This window comes from Mixophyes fleayi, chromosome 1 (genome assembly GCF_038048845.1).
Source record: "Mixophyes fleayi isolate aMixFle1 chromosome 1, aMixFle1.hap1, whole genome shotgun sequence".
Taxonomy (NCBI): domain Eukaryota; kingdom Metazoa; phylum Chordata; class Amphibia; order Anura; family Limnodynastidae; genus Mixophyes; species Mixophyes fleayi.
Genome location: NC_134402.1, coordinates 88,887,107 through 88,904,331, shown reverse-complemented (window position 1 = coordinate 88,904,331; position 17,225 = coordinate 88,887,107). Strand labels below are relative to the sequence as shown.

At 40.2% G+C, this 17,225-nt stretch overlaps 1 protein-coding gene across 1 annotated transcript in view; it reads right to left on the bottom strand.

Moving 5' to 3' along the window:
• The window catches only part of LOC142119689 (putative ATP-dependent RNA helicase DDX60), a 388,335-nt gene that overhangs the window by 291,136 nt on the left and 79,974 nt on the right, over window positions 1-17,225 (bottom strand). Inside the window, exons 6-8 of the mRNA XM_075194180.1 lie at window positions 16,350-16,400; window positions 10,223-10,354; window positions 4,764-4,922 (exon numbers count right to left, since the gene is read on the bottom strand). Of these exons, the coding sequence (XP_075050281.1) occupies window positions 4,764-4,922; window positions 10,223-10,354; window positions 16,350-16,400 (342 nt within the window). The remainder of the gene's footprint in view (window positions 1-4,763; window positions 4,923-10,222; window positions 10,355-16,349; window positions 16,401-17,225) is intronic.

Below are 17,225 nucleotides of genomic sequence, written 5' to 3'. Positions count from 1 at the left end.
GACAAACGTAATAAACTAATAAACAAACTGGGTAAAACAGACAAAGAGGTGAGAAGGCCCTGCTCGCAAGCTTACAATCTATGGGACAATGGGAGATTGACACATGAGGTTAAGTATACATTTTGCATCTTGGCCCAGCCAGACTGCAAAGGTAAGGTGACTCATAAGCTAAATGATCCTGTCACACAACAATGTTGGTCCGGGGGTAGTTGTCTTCTGTGAAATTGTGTAACAGGCTAAAGGTAGTGAGGTTAAGATGGTGGTTGAGGAATATTATAAGCTTGTCTGAATAGGTAGGTTTTCAGAGAACGCTTGAAAGTTTGTAGAACAGAGGAGAGTCTTATTGTGCGAGGGAGAGAGTTCCATAGAGTGGGTGCAGCCCGAAAAAAGTCCTGTAACCGGGAATGGGAGGATGTAATGAGGGTGGATGAGAGACGCAGATCTTTTGCAGAACGGAGTTGCCGAGTTGGGAGATATTTTGAGACAAGAGAGGAGATGTATGTTGGTGCAGCTTTGTTGATGGCCTTGTAGGTTAGTAAAAGTATTTTATATTGGATTCGGTAGAAGACAGGCAGCCAGTGTAGAGACATACAGAGTGATTCAACAGAGGAATAGCTATTTGCAAGGAAAATCAGTCTTGCCGAAGCATGCAAAATAGATTTTAGGGGTTTGAGTCTGTTTTTGGGAAGACCAGTAAGGAGGGAATTGCAATAGTCAATGCGGGAGATGATTAGTGCATGAATTAAGGTTTTAGCAGTGTCTTGTGTGAGATATGTGCGGATTCTGGAAATGTTCTTTAGATGTATGTAACATGATTTAGATATAGAGTCAATGTGGGGAACAAAGGATAGGCGTGAATCAAGGATTACACCTAGGCAGCGAGCTTGTGGGGTGGGATTTATGGTCATGTTATCAACAGAGATAGAAATGTCAGGTATGCTCTTGTTGGCGGGTGGGAATATTATTAACTCTGTTTTAGAAAGATTAAGTTTGAGTTGACGAGAGGACATCCAAGATGAAATGGCAGAAAGACAGTCAGTTACACGGGACAACACAGATGTCGAGATATCAGGAGAGGATAGATAGATTTGGATATCATCCGCATAGAGATGATACTGAAAGCCAAAGGAACTTATTCGATTTCCAAGAGAAGCGGTATAGATAGAGAACAGCAGAGGACCTAGCACCGAGCCTTGTGGTACTCCAACTGATAGGGGAAGCGGAGCAGAGGTGGCTCCAGAGAAATTAACAGTGAAAGAGCGATTAGAGAGGTAAGATGAGAACCAGGATAGAACTGTGTCTTGAAGACCTAGGGATTGCAGCGTTTGTATGAGAAGAGAGTGGTCAACGGTGTCAAATGCAGCCGAGAGATCAAGGAGAATTAGGAGAGAGTAATGGCGTTCAGTCTTAGCAGTGATCAGATCATTAACAACCTTGGTCAGCGTAGTCTCTGTGGAGTGTTGACAACGAAAGCCAGACTGAAGAGGATCCAACAGGTTGTTTGCGGAAAGAAAGCGTGTGAGGCGAGTGTAGGCAAGTCTCTCTAGAAGCTTGGAGGGGCAAGGGAGCTGAGAGATGGGACGGTAATTTGAGAGAGAGTTTGGGTCGGAGTTTTGTTTTTTTAGAATAGGAGTAATCACTGCATGCTTGTATAGTGATGGAAAGATGCCAGTAGAGCGTGAGAGATTACAGATTTGAGTTAGAGGTGAAATGAGCACAGAAGACAGGGATCTACCAATTTGCGAGGGAATAGGATCAAGAGGACAGGAGGTAGAGTAGGAAGATAAGAAGAGCGTAGAAATTTCCTCTTCATTTGTGGGGTCAAATGAAGAAAGGGTGTCAGAGGGTAGTGGGAAGGAAATGAGCTGATGGCTTGTTGAGGAAGAGGATACCATTTCTAGTCTGATCTTGTCAATCTTGTCCTTGAAGTAGGAAGCAAGATCCTGAGCACTGATAGTAGATTGAGGGTTCGGGGTGGGAGGATTGAGAAGATGATTAAATGTATTGAAAAGGCGTTTGGGGTTAGAAGCCTGAGCATAGATAAGAGATTGAAAGTATGTTTGTTTTGCAGTGTCCAGAGCATTTCGATAGGAGTGGTAGACAGAAGTATATGTGAAGAAGTCATTAGAGCTTCGAGATTTACGCCAGTGACGTTCTGCTTTACGGGACAGTTTTTGAAGATTTCGTGTTGCTTTGGTGTGCCACGGTTGACATCGAAGTCGACGTGTAGTATGAAGTGTCGCTGGAGCCACTTGATCAAGGGCCGTTGCTAAGGTTAGGTGAAAATGAGGTACTGCCATCTCAGGGGATGAGAATGTAGAGATAGGGGAGAGAAGGTGTTGGAGAGAGGTGGAAAATTGTTGAAGATTAATAGAATTAAGATTTCTACGAGTATGAGGAGGCTTGGTTGAGTTAGACAGTAGAGAGGTTAGAGCAGTGGGGGTGAGAGTGTAGCTGATAAGGTGATGATCCGAGAGGGGGAAGGGTGTATTAATAAAATTAGAAACTGAGCATAGTCTAGAGAAAACAAGATCAAGGCAGTGGCCATCCTTATGAGTAGATGATTCAATCCACTGGGAGAGGTCAAGTGAGGATGTTAGAAAGAGTAGTTTGGAAGCAGCTTTGGAAGGTGGTTTATCAATGGGGATGTTGAAGTCACCCATGATGATGGTGGGGATGTCTGAAGATAAGAAGTGAGGGAGCCATGCAGAGAAATCCTCAATAAATTGTTGCTGTGCTCCAGGGGGACGATAGATCACCACAACACGTAGGGAGAATGGATTAAAAATGCGAATAGCATGTACTTCAAAAGATGTGAACGTGAGTGATGGGACATTTGGTAGAACTGTGTATGTGCACTGTGGGGAGAGAAGTAGTCCAACCCCACCTCCTTGTCTGCCTTCAGGTCTGGAGGTGTGGGTGAGATGGAGGCCACCATGTGAAAGTGCTGCAGGTGAGGCAGTGTCTGATTGCATGAGCCATGTTTCTGTTATTGCCAGAAGGTTGAGGTTTTTTGAGAGGAAGAGATCATGAACGGAGGTAAGTTTGTTACAAACAGAGCGTGCATTCCAAAGGGCACATTTAAAGGACTTGGGAAGAGAGGGGAGACAGGTGATGTGTTTGAGGTTTGCTATAGAACGGTAGTGTTCTGATGTATGTGTGTGTGAGGAGTGTGGGGGACCTGGATTATGTGATATATCACCAGCTAATAGAAGCAGAGTGAGCGAAAGATAGGCAAGGGAATTGTAAGATGTGTGGCCTTTTATTTTCTGGCGACAGGTGGAGGCTGTACTTGTTAGAGATACTAAATAGGATAACAGTTCATGGGTGTTAAATAGAGGTGAGTGGAGTAATGCAGGTGCAATATGAACAAATTTGTGTGTTGGTGGAGGGTTGAAAGATGACACAGTCCTAAAGATCATGCCATGAAATGAGACTAAGAAAAGCAATTTGTGAAACATTGTGATAAAAGGGGTAAAATCAAAAAGCAAGGGTATTTTAAGATTTACCTCTTAGCAGTCTTCCATATAAATAGACAAGTAGTGCAGAAATAGGCTGTGGCAGATGCCGCTTATTGCTGGGAGTAAAATCAAGTCAAATGTAGTCCAATGTTTGGCCAACTGTGTTGTCTAACTGTGCATTTTCGTCCACTTTGTGAGAAAATCCCACTTAGTGTCACAGTATAACTCTCTTGAGAAATTTTCACAAGGAATGTTAAAAAAGGGAGTTTTCATAATATTCTGGGCTTAGTTCTTTTTTTTATTTTAGTTAAGTTATAAAATATCTCTAACTATAAAAAGTACAAAATACAGTTTTTACTGTCAAAGTAAAAAATAAATAAATCAGAAGTCTAGCCTACCACCAGGCACACTACTGTTGTCTTCGTGATTGTATATATTGGACAGCACATAGCACATTACATATAACAATGACCACTATTCTGCACAGCAAATAATCACCACTCCCTTACTAAGCAAATGGCTGTCATTATACCCAGCAAACATTCACTGCCATCATATCTAGCAAACGACTAGCATTATCGTAACTAGCAAGTTTTACTCTCTGTATATATTCTTAGTCTAGGTATAATGCTATATATTCATATATAAATATATATATATATATATATATATATATATATATATATATATATATATATATGCACATGTAGTTATGGTTAGCATAACACCTGCATTGTGTGTATTTGTAGGCATATTTTTGTGTGTATACACAAGGTAGGTACAAGTTCTACACTGTTACTTTTATATTCAGGATTGATCAGCGCAATGCAATCCTGTGCTCTTTATATACCTTTTTTCCTTTTCTTTGACACTATTTACATAATTACAACTTCTTTTATAAGGTTAACATTTTAGTAGGGGATTTTCCATTAATAACTATAGTTTTCTAAAGAGATAATAAGAATAAAATGGATATTTTAATAATTCTAAGAACATGTTGCAAATTACAGTATAAATGTATATACAATGCAGCTGCAACCATGGAAATATACAGTATGCAGGGATATTTCTCAGTAAGAATTTGGTGTGCAAGCCCATAAGGAACACTTTGACATAATGTTCTAATACAGCAGAACTGAAGCACACAGACATTTCCCAAACAGTAACCAGTATGGATCTAGCTGTCAATGATGGTCATACAATTCTTGTTGGAAACCATTGGCAAGAGCACCATCAGTATGGAGGATGACATCATGTATCTTATCATTACTATAAAATACTAGTAATAAAATAAATTCTCACCATGCGCATGAATGGAAGAGCATTTTCATTCCATTTTGCATTTATTCTCCTAGACCTTGCTCTCTGGGAAAGTGGCAAAATCATCATTAATGTCACACAAAGACACTGCATTTTACATAAATCAGACGCTTCTTCCAATGTCAAGAGCTTGTCATCATCCTTTAAGGAATTAAAAGATTGCTGTCATCATTTTGCATATTGGAAAAAAGGAGAGCAAGATTTTGTGAAAAACGAATGCATATCTCTACTTATTTCACATCACTTATATACTAATAATGTTACATAAAATGTTTAACTCAACTGAGACAATTATTAGAGTTATGGAAACTTTTAAAAGCTTCTCCCTAGTAACCACATGTAAATAAGCATCTCCTTTACAGGAGCTTCCATTTCCGAGAATGGTAATTCCCATGAGTTGCTTTTGTTTTTTTTACCAATGAGTTGTAATCTGAGCATGATACAACAAGTGCTGAGTAAAAACCTGCAGATTCTCACATTGTTTGGAGCTTATAATTTTGAGGGAGGACGTTCTGCACAATGTGACAACATCACTGAGAAAGTTTAATACCACCAAAGTCTAGATGTCATTCAACTTTGCTCATATTAAGAAGAGGGACAGCATTGTCCACCTTTACATTTCTGAGCTGGCTAGTATGATTTCAGAAAGACCTGAAACAATGGATCCCCAATGGTCATGGTAATTAGATCCCTGGCTGGTCAGCATGATAATGGGTGCATATAAATGGATGGTGGGGGATAAGCAATTGAGGTGGCACCTCCAATATATAACTGCATTGTTATTAATTATAGTTATATGAAGTTTACCTCAATTTCGTAAATTCCAATTGTGTAGATCTAGAGAAAGGCAAAGCAAACTCGCAACGCAACATGTCCAGGGTCTCATATTGAAGTGGAGGTCCTTTTGTTTTTAAGATCTGCATTTCAGTATTGCACATGCATACGAAAATGCATACGCATATGTCCATATGAAGTTTTTTGCATATCGGCTCCAGGCTCAGGACCTGCTCACTCAAACTTTCAACACAAAATTTATGTAACAGGTCAATGAAAAACACACTTGTTCTTTCCATTCCTGACCTGGTGTTTTATTTTGCATAGATATGAGCCTGATGCAGAGTTATCTGCAAATATAAATACACCCATGTTCTAAGCCATAAGATGCATAGAGTTCAGAAGCAGTAGCATATGAACCCAAGTTACGCCACGCATACATCACACATACAGTTATGTCCCACCTGTGCTTACATACTATACCATTTAGTTTTTGTGCAACAAGCTCCATTGCTATTAGCCATTAATAAAGCTTAAAAAACAACTTGTGCATGGAAAAGAAACATTTTGTTTAAATATGCACACAAAACTATAATATATGCCTGAGCAACAAAGAAAGCATCGATCAGCATCAGATCTGCAATCGCAAACAGACAATCACAAGTGGTTCACTAGTGCTGGAGACCGTCATTATCAACATAATCCACATTTGTCCTTGACCACCTGCAAATAATACATATTTCTAGGGTGCATATGCGTCCTTGTCCCGGTGTTTATTTGTTTTGTTATGTCTACCTGTTACTAGAAGATGCAAATGGAATATTGTCATCCAAAAGCCTAGATAGCTAGTTGTATCATAGATTAATAAAAGAAACATTTTCTACTAGTATAAGGTAAAAGAACTGGATGCAAAATGAAAAAAATGGCAGACTAGCTCTGGGTAGGATGGCAGTTAAACAAAAGTTACATTTCCTACTAGTAAGAGATGACTCTAGATTAAAATGAATGGAAATTAGTGGCAGAGTAGTGGGAGATAGGATGACAGTTTAATAAAAGATACAGGTGGGTATCCTCCATCCTCACTCCTATCCTTTTTTTCTGTAGTCTCTCCCATTCCCCATCATTGCCTAATAAGATACAGGTGGGCAAAGCAGATCATTTCTCAATAGTACAAGAAGGTGACATTGTAAGTAAATGAAACAAATGGAAAGGGCAGTACCAGTTAGTGCATCGTGCATTGTGAAAAGTTTTTATCAATAATATTCAATGATCGTTAAATGAGCAGTCTTTTTGACTTGAATACATTTTTTTGCTTTCTGAGTGGATCAGATTTTTTTTTGCTAAACTTATGTTTTGCTGCTCCATTAATTACACTATATGCGTTTAATTAATAAAGTTAAACATTATAAACTTTAAAAAAATGCTAGAAGAGTCAAAGACACCACAGTAGCTAACAGTCATCCCACAGTATCATTATTTTGAATGTTTTTCTTTGTACAGTAGTAATACACACCTTTTCTGTATGCTGTCTGGCAAGAAGAGAGACAGATCTCTGATCTACAATTTATGAGGCATAACTACAGGGCTGTAATTCCCAGTAATTTAATTGATTCATATTAGCAAATTCATTCTATATTAATATTATTATAGTCAATTATTTATTAGTTCTTTGTTTTTCAATTTCACTGCTGTCTGCTATAGGCTCTGTACCTGCACCCTCCCACTTTCAACACAAAATTAAAGGAGGCAGTGGCAGGGGCGGATCCAGACTTTTGCTATACCCCGGGCGATTTTAGGGGGGGGGGCGATTTAGGCCCCGCCCCCTTTTTAATTTCTAAGGCTGCCGGCGGCTGCACAGTATGTGCAAGTCCGCTCGGCAGTGACACTGTGCTGCCCCGCTGCTCTGATTGTGTTTAAAACACAATCAGAGCAGCCGGGCAGCACACTGTCACTGCTGAACGGACCTGCACAGTGCGCAGCAGCCGGCAGCAAGCCCCTCCCCCTGGATCCGCCACTGGGCAGTGGTTATATGTACACATTGCAGAATCCAAAGTACGTTAGATTCCAACATCAAGGGAAACTAATATTTTGCCTAGCTTTCAGTTTCAAGGTGAGCGGAAAATTCTGTGCCAATCCGAAGTTCTACACATATTGGTAAAACCCTGAATTGCCAAATTCATAAGAATCCGAAACGTTCATCTCTAGCTAGGACTAGGGAAAACAGCATAAACGTGGATAGAAAAGTAGTAGAAAGGTAGAAGTTACTAGTGGTGTATCACTGGGAGTATTGGGCCCTGTCCTTTTTACTTATTGTTATTAATGACACTGTATATGCCTAGAAAGCAAAGTGTACATTTTTTGCTGAAGACACTAAGCTATGCAGCAACTGGCTACAGATAGGTTTAGACAAAGTAGCAAAATGTGCAGCTACTTATTATGCTTAATATTTTTATTTTATTTCATTTATCTGGAATTTTATGATGCGTTTAAATTATTATTATTATTATTATTATTTTTATTATTATTATTATTATTATTATTATTAATAATACTAATAATAATAATAATAATAATATAATGGGGAAGTTTATAAAAGGAGGTTAGAAAAACTAAGTTTGTCTACTTTGTCAAAAAGGTGCCTTATAGGGTACCTAATTAATATATTTAAACATATTCAAAGATTTGTCTAACAATCTACTGGTATCAAGGACCATACAGAGGAAAAGGGGTCTTCAATTGCGAATCAAAGAAAGAAGGTATGACCATGAGCATAGGAAGGAGTTCTTTACTGTAAGCAGGGCCTGATCAACCAATAGGCTGATCAGGCTGCAGCCTGGGGTGCTGGGACCTGGGGGAGGGGGAGGGGGGGTGCGGTGCAACACTGGCTGCATGTAAGATTTTGTTTTTCTTTACTATTGATTGTTGACGCATAAATGATTAAAAAAAAATATAAGTATTTGAAAAAGCAAAGGTTATCTTTATTCTTACAAATTGCATATGCAATGGCTTGTATTCATCATGAAACAAGGCAATATTCTCTATGTAAGACAGAGGTTATATAGAAGTAACACCACCCCTCTTACATATGTCACTAATCACTTCACATACTAAAGAATATACCTCATAAGGACAAAGTTGGTTATATATATATTCTCCACAACCTCATCATAGTACATAGATTTCTATGCCTAAGCAGGTCAAAGGGCATATGTGACCTCTTACACTCTTCTCTCTATATATAGCTTGACAGCTGCTGACTATTTTAACATCCTATAAATAGATGCCCTATTGTGGGGTATAACATACTAAAAAGATTTTAACAGAATACAGAAAACCATTTGACCATACAGATTTTATACATCAACATTGTTTTATCCAACATATATTTGTACCATAATTTATTCCATTACATTGATTTTCCTCTACACGGAGCTGCCCCTCCCCCATCCTTCCTCCTCCCCCCTCATCCTTCCTCACTCACTGCCTCAATCACTGCCTGTGTCAGTGAGGAGCAGCAGTGAGAGGAGCTGACTGCCGGGGAAGAGAAGGCAGGTAGGTAGATTTGTGCTATGCAGGGGGACAGTGTGTGTGTCTGCTTGTGCAGGGGGACAGTGTGTGTATCTTTTTGTGCAAGGGGACAGAGTGTGTGTCTGTTTGTGCAGGGGGACAGTGTGTGTGTCTGTTTGTGCAGGGGGACAGTGTGTGTGTCTGTTTGTGCAGGGGGACAGTGTGCATGTCTGTTTGTGCAGGGGGACAGTGTGCGTGTCTGTTTGTGCAGGGGGACAGTGTGTGTGTGTGTCTGTTTGTGCAGGGGGACAGAGTGTGTGTTTTATGCAGGGGGGAAGAATGAGTTCTGGGGAACCAGCGTGCAGCAAGGGGACAGTGTGTGTTCTGGGGGGACAGCTTGCAGAAAGGGGGACAGAGCGTGTGTTCTGAAGGGGGACAGAGCGTGTGTTTGGAAGTGTACAGAGTGCAGAAAGGTGAACAGAGTGTGATCTGAGGGGTACAGAGTGCAGAAAGGGGGACAGAGTGTGTTCTGAGAAAGACAGTGTACAGAGGAGTCATGAATTGGTCGTTGCAGTGTGATGAAATGGCTGGGGGGGTCATGAATTGGCCGCTTGTGGGTGGTATGATCTCTGTATTGTGTGGCGTTCATGAGGTTGCTCTCTAAAGAGCCTAATCATTTAGCGTTTGTAATGTTTGCACATTTTCAAAACTTTCTAGAAGACAGCTAAATGACAACAAAGCTGCAAGAACAGGTAAGAAAGAACAGCAAGAACAGGTAAGAGAATCTGTCTAAATATGTTTGCTGTAAAATACTCCTGAAACTTCCTCTATTGATTTGAAGAGGGGGGTGGGGGGGGGGGGCGCTACGGGAGTATTAGCCTAGGCTGGCCAGAACCCTTATTCAGGCCCGGAATGTAAGAATGGTTAAACTATGGAATTCCTTCAAAAAAAAAATTAAATGGATTTATATTCATAAAGGTGTGGTTTCCTAGCAGATTGATAGTCTACAGTTTCAAGAATATTAGTTCATCCTTTAAAATGACTGAGACCTTTATTTGTAGGCAACAAGTCTACTCAAGTAAAATACATATTATGATAATTCAAAGGTAGAATATGTGGATACTGTAAATTTTCAATATTTTATAATGACATCATCATACCTGTACATTTTCAGAGTTTTTCATGTTTGCATAGGCTTTCAGTGTCATAGAGCATGAAACAACACAGGCAATGGCTCTTATATCAGGTTGCTCATTCAGACATGTAGATAGAAGTGTAATGCTTTCGAGCATCTATAAAAAAAACCACAAATGTTATGGTAGTTCTAATCCACTATTATTCCAGATTGTGTTTTATTATAACATTGTTATTAGATCACCTTTAGTCAGCTTTCTCCATTGCAATTACATTAAAGATTACAACATGTTAAGGATTAGCATAGGATTATCCAAAGAATTTCTAACTCTACCAAGATAGAATATTTGGCAACCCATCTGTATGAGACGTGAATGAGCATATAAGTAAAAAAAATATCTGTGTGCAATATAAAAGCATTCCCTGCTGCTCTAGCCTCTGAATGAGACTGTTATGTCACTGTCTATATTAGAGATGCTTACTGACCCCCGTGAAGTGGTTTTGGTTTTGGTTTTGGATCTGGATTAGCTTTGTGTTTTGGTTTTGGTTATGGCAAAACCACCCTCGTGTGTTTTGGTTTTGGATCTAGGTTAGCTTTGTGTTTTGGTTTTGGTTTTGGCAAAACCGCCCTTGTGTGTTTTGGTTTTGGATCTGTATTTTTTTAGAAAAATTTTAAAAATATGCTAAAATCACATAATTTTGCTCTTTTTTTGATCCTACATTATTATTAACCTCAATAACAGTAATTTCAAGTCATTTGCAGTCAATTTTGACCACCTCACGGGTCACATTATTATTTTCATACACTTTCAAACAAAGATTGCAGCAGTTCTTGCCAGTGATAAGAAAAAGACCATTGTCATGCCTGGGCATGAGACCAAAAAAGACACCTCTTATGTAAGGAATTATTTATACACAAATGCTGACAACAGTTGTCTAGCCATTTGTAGCGTTTGTAAAGCCACACTCAGTAGAGTTAGGGACCTTAATCATCTAGGATCCTCATCCATGTTACAGCATTTGAAGAGACTTCATGGAAAGCTGTTGGGAAAATCAGAAACTTATGTTAAAAGTAACAACTAGCAGTCCAGCATCATCTACCTCCCTTCTCTCATCTAGATCCCAGCACCTGCAAGCTACACCCCCAAAACCTTCATCATCAATATCCTCACAAGTTATCGGAGTTAGTCCTGCATCCAAGTTGCTAAGGCTAGATGACTCCTCCATTAACAATCATTCCTCTAAAGAATTATTGAGCGTTAATCCCGCTGCTGCTGCTGCTGCTGCTGCTGCTGCTGCTGTGGGTGGATCTTCAACCCAGAAGAAGACTACTAGTAGTTTACAACAATTGACTGTTAAACAATCCTTTGCTAGAGAAAGAAAGTAAGAAAGCTGTCACCCAGTCGCAAAGCGGATCACAGACGCCATGGGGACAATGCGAGTATTAGATCTGCTTACAAAATACACTATTAATGCAGCTGGTGTTAGACAATTACTTGAGGTCTTGTGTCCCTTTACCAAATTCCATCATGACACCATTTTACTAGAAAATCTATTCCTCACCTCTACCAGAAGGTTCGTAAAAATGTAATTATTGGGCTACAAAATGCCATTCTACCCATAAGTGGAGAGCAGCACGGGAGAAGTCTTGTAGGCGGGAATGAGAGGTGGTTATCAGACACGAGACAAGGCGCAGGTCAGAGGTAGTACCCCTGACAACCTGTTTTGAAAACTAAGGGATGTCATTGCAACATGGCTTATCCTGCTTGGACTCTCCTGAGGATATGCAATTTCTGATAACGCCACCAATATTATTAGAACATTACAGTGGGGGGAATTCCATCATATTTCCTGTTTTGCTCACACAATCAACTTGGTGGTGCAGAACTTTTTTAAAAATTACAATGACATGCAGAAGATGCTGTCTGTGTCCCGAAAAATTTTGGGTAATTTTCGGGATTGTGCAACAGCATGTAGGAGAATGCAGCAGCTGCAAGAAGACTAGAATTTGAGGGGGAATGTACTTTAGTCCAGCGAAATAGTCACCTGTGAAGATAGTGCAAACACGGTTAGTTTGAGTCAAGTGATTGCCTTAATTATTCTTTTTGAGAAGCAGCTAGAGAAATTGAAGGAGGGAATTAAACTAAACATATCCGCTAACTATATTGTAATTGTAGATTAAGTATTTAATGCGCTTCACCAGGATCAAAGAGCTATCAACATCTTGTAATGACGCCTCCTAATTCAGTTTCTCTGGAAATTGGTTCTAGGAAAAAAATTAGCTTTCCCAAGACAACCAGTGGTGATGCAGATGAGTCAGCACAACATTTTGACATTTGGTCTGCTCTAAAAGAATTGCCCAAAAATCGTGACAACTCTGCCATAAAATTAACTACAAATTCCATGAGGAAGGCCAATTATATCATATTATATCAATTATATAAGTACACAGACTCCTCTGATGGTGGATTCCAGCGGGGGATGAATTAGTATTGTTTGAGGAAGATGTACACAATGATGAGGGTGAATATGATGACATTGTAGATTGCAGGTGCTAAAATCTAGCTAATCCTCGATCCTTTTATCGGATTATGGACTGTATCTAACTGCAAGTATAGCGAGGAGCAGTAACCCCTTTCATCATTGAAGAATTATGTTCACTTGCCTTTTTTACCGATCAGACACCTTTCGGTTTCAAGTATATAGACTTGTTATATTTTATATTTTTTTTAATTTTTTTGTTTTTTTAGGGTAGATCTATCCATATATTTTTATAACTGTACTATTTCTTTTATATTTTTTTGTATATATTTTTCCATTTGCTGTATTTATTTATATTATTTACAATATACATGTCTAGGATATTTTATTTCTAACAATTAAACTACCCTGTGCTTTTTTTGTCCTATAGCATCATTTTGCTGATCAGTGATTTAACTATCGGTTATATGGTGACAATACTCATAGTCAATTTTTAGTTCTATACATTTTATACTATTATCTTGTCACATTTGATTTCTTATTTTCCATATAATATATCCGTATAAGCCTAGCACATCTAGGACACACTGGAACACAGCAGTGGCAGAAAAGAAAAGTTGTGCAAAATGGAATTGTCCTTGGGCCCTCCCACCCACCCTTATGTTGGATCTTAAAAAGGACATGCACACTTTAACAAACCAAGCATTTTAGCCACAAAAGTGCCACTCCTTGTGGCTGAAGTGCTTGATTTGTCTGGGCCCCCACAAAACAAGATAACAATGGGCTTAAGGCACCTAAGGTAACAGTGCTGTTAATGAACTCTACTGTGGCAAGATGTTGTTGACATCATCCTCAGCCTCATCCTCACCCTCATCAGTGTGTACATTATCCTCACACATTATTAATTCATCACCGCTTGAATCCACCACTACAGAAGTTTCAATATTTTGATGTAATTGGCGGGAAAGGCCTACCTCGTGGAACTTGAAGTTCATTTTTATAAACATCATCTTTTCCACATTTTGAGAAAGTAGCCTCCTATGCTGATCGCTGACAAGGTATCCGGCTCTGCTGAAACTCTTTCCAAGTACACACTGGAGGGTGGGCAGCTTATGCAGTGCAAAGCGAGTTGGTACATGGGTCTTCAAATTCACTGATTTTCCAAAAGTCTAATTAAGGGAATCACTTGACTCAAGCTAGCAGTGTCTGAACTCACTTCACAGATGACTACTTCGAATGGTTTCAGCACAACACGGAAAGTATTCTCCACTGCGCTTGACTAAAATACATCCCCTTTCTTTCCCAATGTCATGGCTTGTGGAGTAAGCGTGGATGGCTTTTCGCTGTTCCTCCATCCGCAGAAGCAAATACACCACCTTGTCACCACCTCTTGCTTCAGTTGGTGGCAGGGAAAATTAAATTGCTCTTATAGCTGCTGCAATCTCCCACATGCTGTTGCCGAATGCCTGAAATGTCCAGATATTTTACGGGCCACAGACAGCATCTACTGCACCTCCCTGTCATTTTTTAAAAACCTCTGCACCACCAAGTTTATTGTGTGAGCAAAACAGGTAATGTGATGGAATTCACCCAGCTGTAATGCTCTCACAATATTGGTGGCGTTATCAGAAATGACATATCCTGAGGAGAGTCCAAGCGGGATAAGCCATGTTGTAATGACATCCCTTAATTTTTGTAACAGATAGTCAGCTGTATGCCTCTTAGTGAGGGCCGGTGCTAGGGTTCATGGCGCCCTAGGCACTTTGTCAAAATCGACGCCCCCTCCCCTGCTCCGTCTGCTCCCCTCCACTCACTGACACTGTCGGGCCGTGATGATGATGTCACAGCCCGACAGTCAGTGAGTGGAGGGGAGGAGAAGGAGCAGAGAGGCGGCAGTGGTGAGCAATAGCCTCTTCCCTCCTCCCCGTGAATGTATCTGAATGCTGTGCGGCGGCCGTGAAAGGTATGGTCAGCGGTCGCCGCACAGTTTTAAAGTAATTTTCATTCTGTGGCGCCCTCCAGGCGCCCTCCAGGCGCCCTCCAGAGCCCGGCTCTTAGTGAAGCAGGTGATGCACAGAGTTGCCTGCCTCTGACAAATGTGATGTACCTGGGTACATGCTGCTGCTGTTCCTGAAGGCGAATCACCAACCCAATAGGCTGTCACAGTCATATAATCTTTAGTTTGCCCAGTTCCGCTTGTCCCCATATCTGTGGTTAAGTGTACATTTTGTAGCCCAATAATTACATTTTTGCAAACCTTCTGGTAGAGGTGAGGAATAGCTTATCTACTGAAATGGTGTTGCGATGGAATTTGGTAACGGGAACACAAGACTTCAAGTAACTGTCTAAAACCAGCCGCATTAATAGTGGAAATTCAATGCAGATCTAATACTAGCATAGTCGCCATGGCGTCTGTGATCCTCTTTGCAACTGGATGACAGCTTTCATACTTGCTTCCTTTTGCAAAGGATCGTTTTACAGTCAATTGTTGTAAACTAATAGTAGTCTTCTTCTTGGTCTGCTTCTGGGATGAAGATTCACCCCCAGCAGCAGCAGCAGCAGCAGTGGGACTACCGCTCAAGAATTGTTCTGAGGAATCCAGGATAGTGGAGGAGTCATCTAGCCTTAGCAACTTGGAAGAAGGACTAACTCAAATTACTACTGAGGATATTGCTGAGGACAGTGTTGTGGGTGTAGATAGCAGGCGTCGGATGTAGGTGAGAGAAGGGTCCTAGCTGATGATGGACTGCTTGTTGTTTTTTTTTTACCATAACTTTCAGATTTTCCCAACACCTTGCCATGAACTCGCGTCAAATGGCGTAACATGGATGAGGTTCCTAGATGGTTAAGGTCCCTCTCTCGACTGACTGTGGCTTTACATACACTACAAATGGCTAGACAACTGTTGTTGGGTAGAAATAATTACACACAGAAGAAGTGGCTGTTTTGGTCTTATGTCCAGCCATGACAATGGCCTTCTTCTTATCACGTGCAAGAACTGCTTCCACTGGTGCAGGACTTACACAAACAACATCATCCCCTTCAACATCCTCATTAGCACCCTCGTTAGCTACACAAATATCCCCCTCATCCTGTTGCAATTCCAAAGTGGCATCCTCAATTTGTGTATCTCCGGCTACACTTGGGCTGCTCATGCACACATCTGCAGAAATGCTGAAAGGGGCCTTTTTTATGGGTACACTATCAGAATAGTCACGATTACACATAGCACTCGTGGATGGACTCTCCTCAGGGATTGGTGTCATTTCTGATTCTGAGCATACATTTTCCTCTAATGCCTTACTGTTTACTTGCAGCTCAGCTTTCACACATAACAGTAGTTGTGCACCACTTTTGGACACCGAAATACTTGGTTTTGCTTGGTCACGAGTAACCTTGCAAGAAGAAGGCTCAGTAACATTTTTAGATATCGCACTAATAGAGAAAGGCGAAGGCCTCATTCTTTCTTTGCCACTGCGTTTGTAGAATGGCATGTTGGCAATTTTTTTTTTCTCGGCAGTTAACTTTTCAGCAGTTACAGCTCTTTTTCTCTTCAACACGGTAAAAGGTTTTTTTCGTGTGTTTTTTTTCCTGACTTAAAAAGTCTATGTACTTTTACAAAGGCTTTACCAGATGACGTATTTGAACATATATTTTCCTCGAATGCCTTGCTGTTTTCTTCCAGCTTGGCTTTTCCAATATTTGGGCACCACTTTTGGAGTCCGAATGACAAGGTCTTGCTTAGTCACGAATGACCTTACAAGAAGATGCCTCAGTGACAGTTGCAGTACTCGCACTCTTAGAGAAAGGCAAAGGCCTCATTCTTTCTTTGCCACTGCGTGTGTAGAATGAAATGTTGCCAATTTTATTTTTTTCTGGAGATAACTTTTTCCTGGATAACAGGTCTTTTTTTCTTGACCAACGTAAAAGGTATTTTCTTACATTTTTATTTCTCTGACTTAAAAACACTATGCACTTTTACATAGGCTTTACCAGATGACGTAAAGGGATTACTATCATCATGACTGGTGCCAGCAGCTGCTTGGTGCTTCTGCTTTTCTGTGTACTGCTGTGATTCCATTTTGATAATACTGTACTCTTTGAATGCTAATTCAGTAGAAAAGCCTGCCAGCACTAGTATTTTTTTTTCAGCAATGACAATTAGCAATGGAGCAATGGAGCTCTTGTCTTTGTGTGTAACCTATATAAGACCGTACAATTTGACTGCAAATTCAGAAGAAAAGCCTGCCAGGTCTAGTATTTGTATTTCAGCAATGGAGCAAAGGAGCTCTGCTCTTTGTGTGTTACCTATATAACACAGTAGAATGTGACTGCAGAATTACACCAAGCCTGCCAGCACTATTACTTGTATTTTCCAGCAATGAAAATTGAGCTCTCCTCTTTGTGTGTTAAATATATAACACAGTAGAATGTGACTGTAGAATTACACCAAGCCTGCCAGCACTAGTATCTGTATTTTTCAGCAATGGAAATTAGCAAAGGAGCTCTCCTCTTTGTGTGTTACCTATATAGCACAGTAGAATGTGA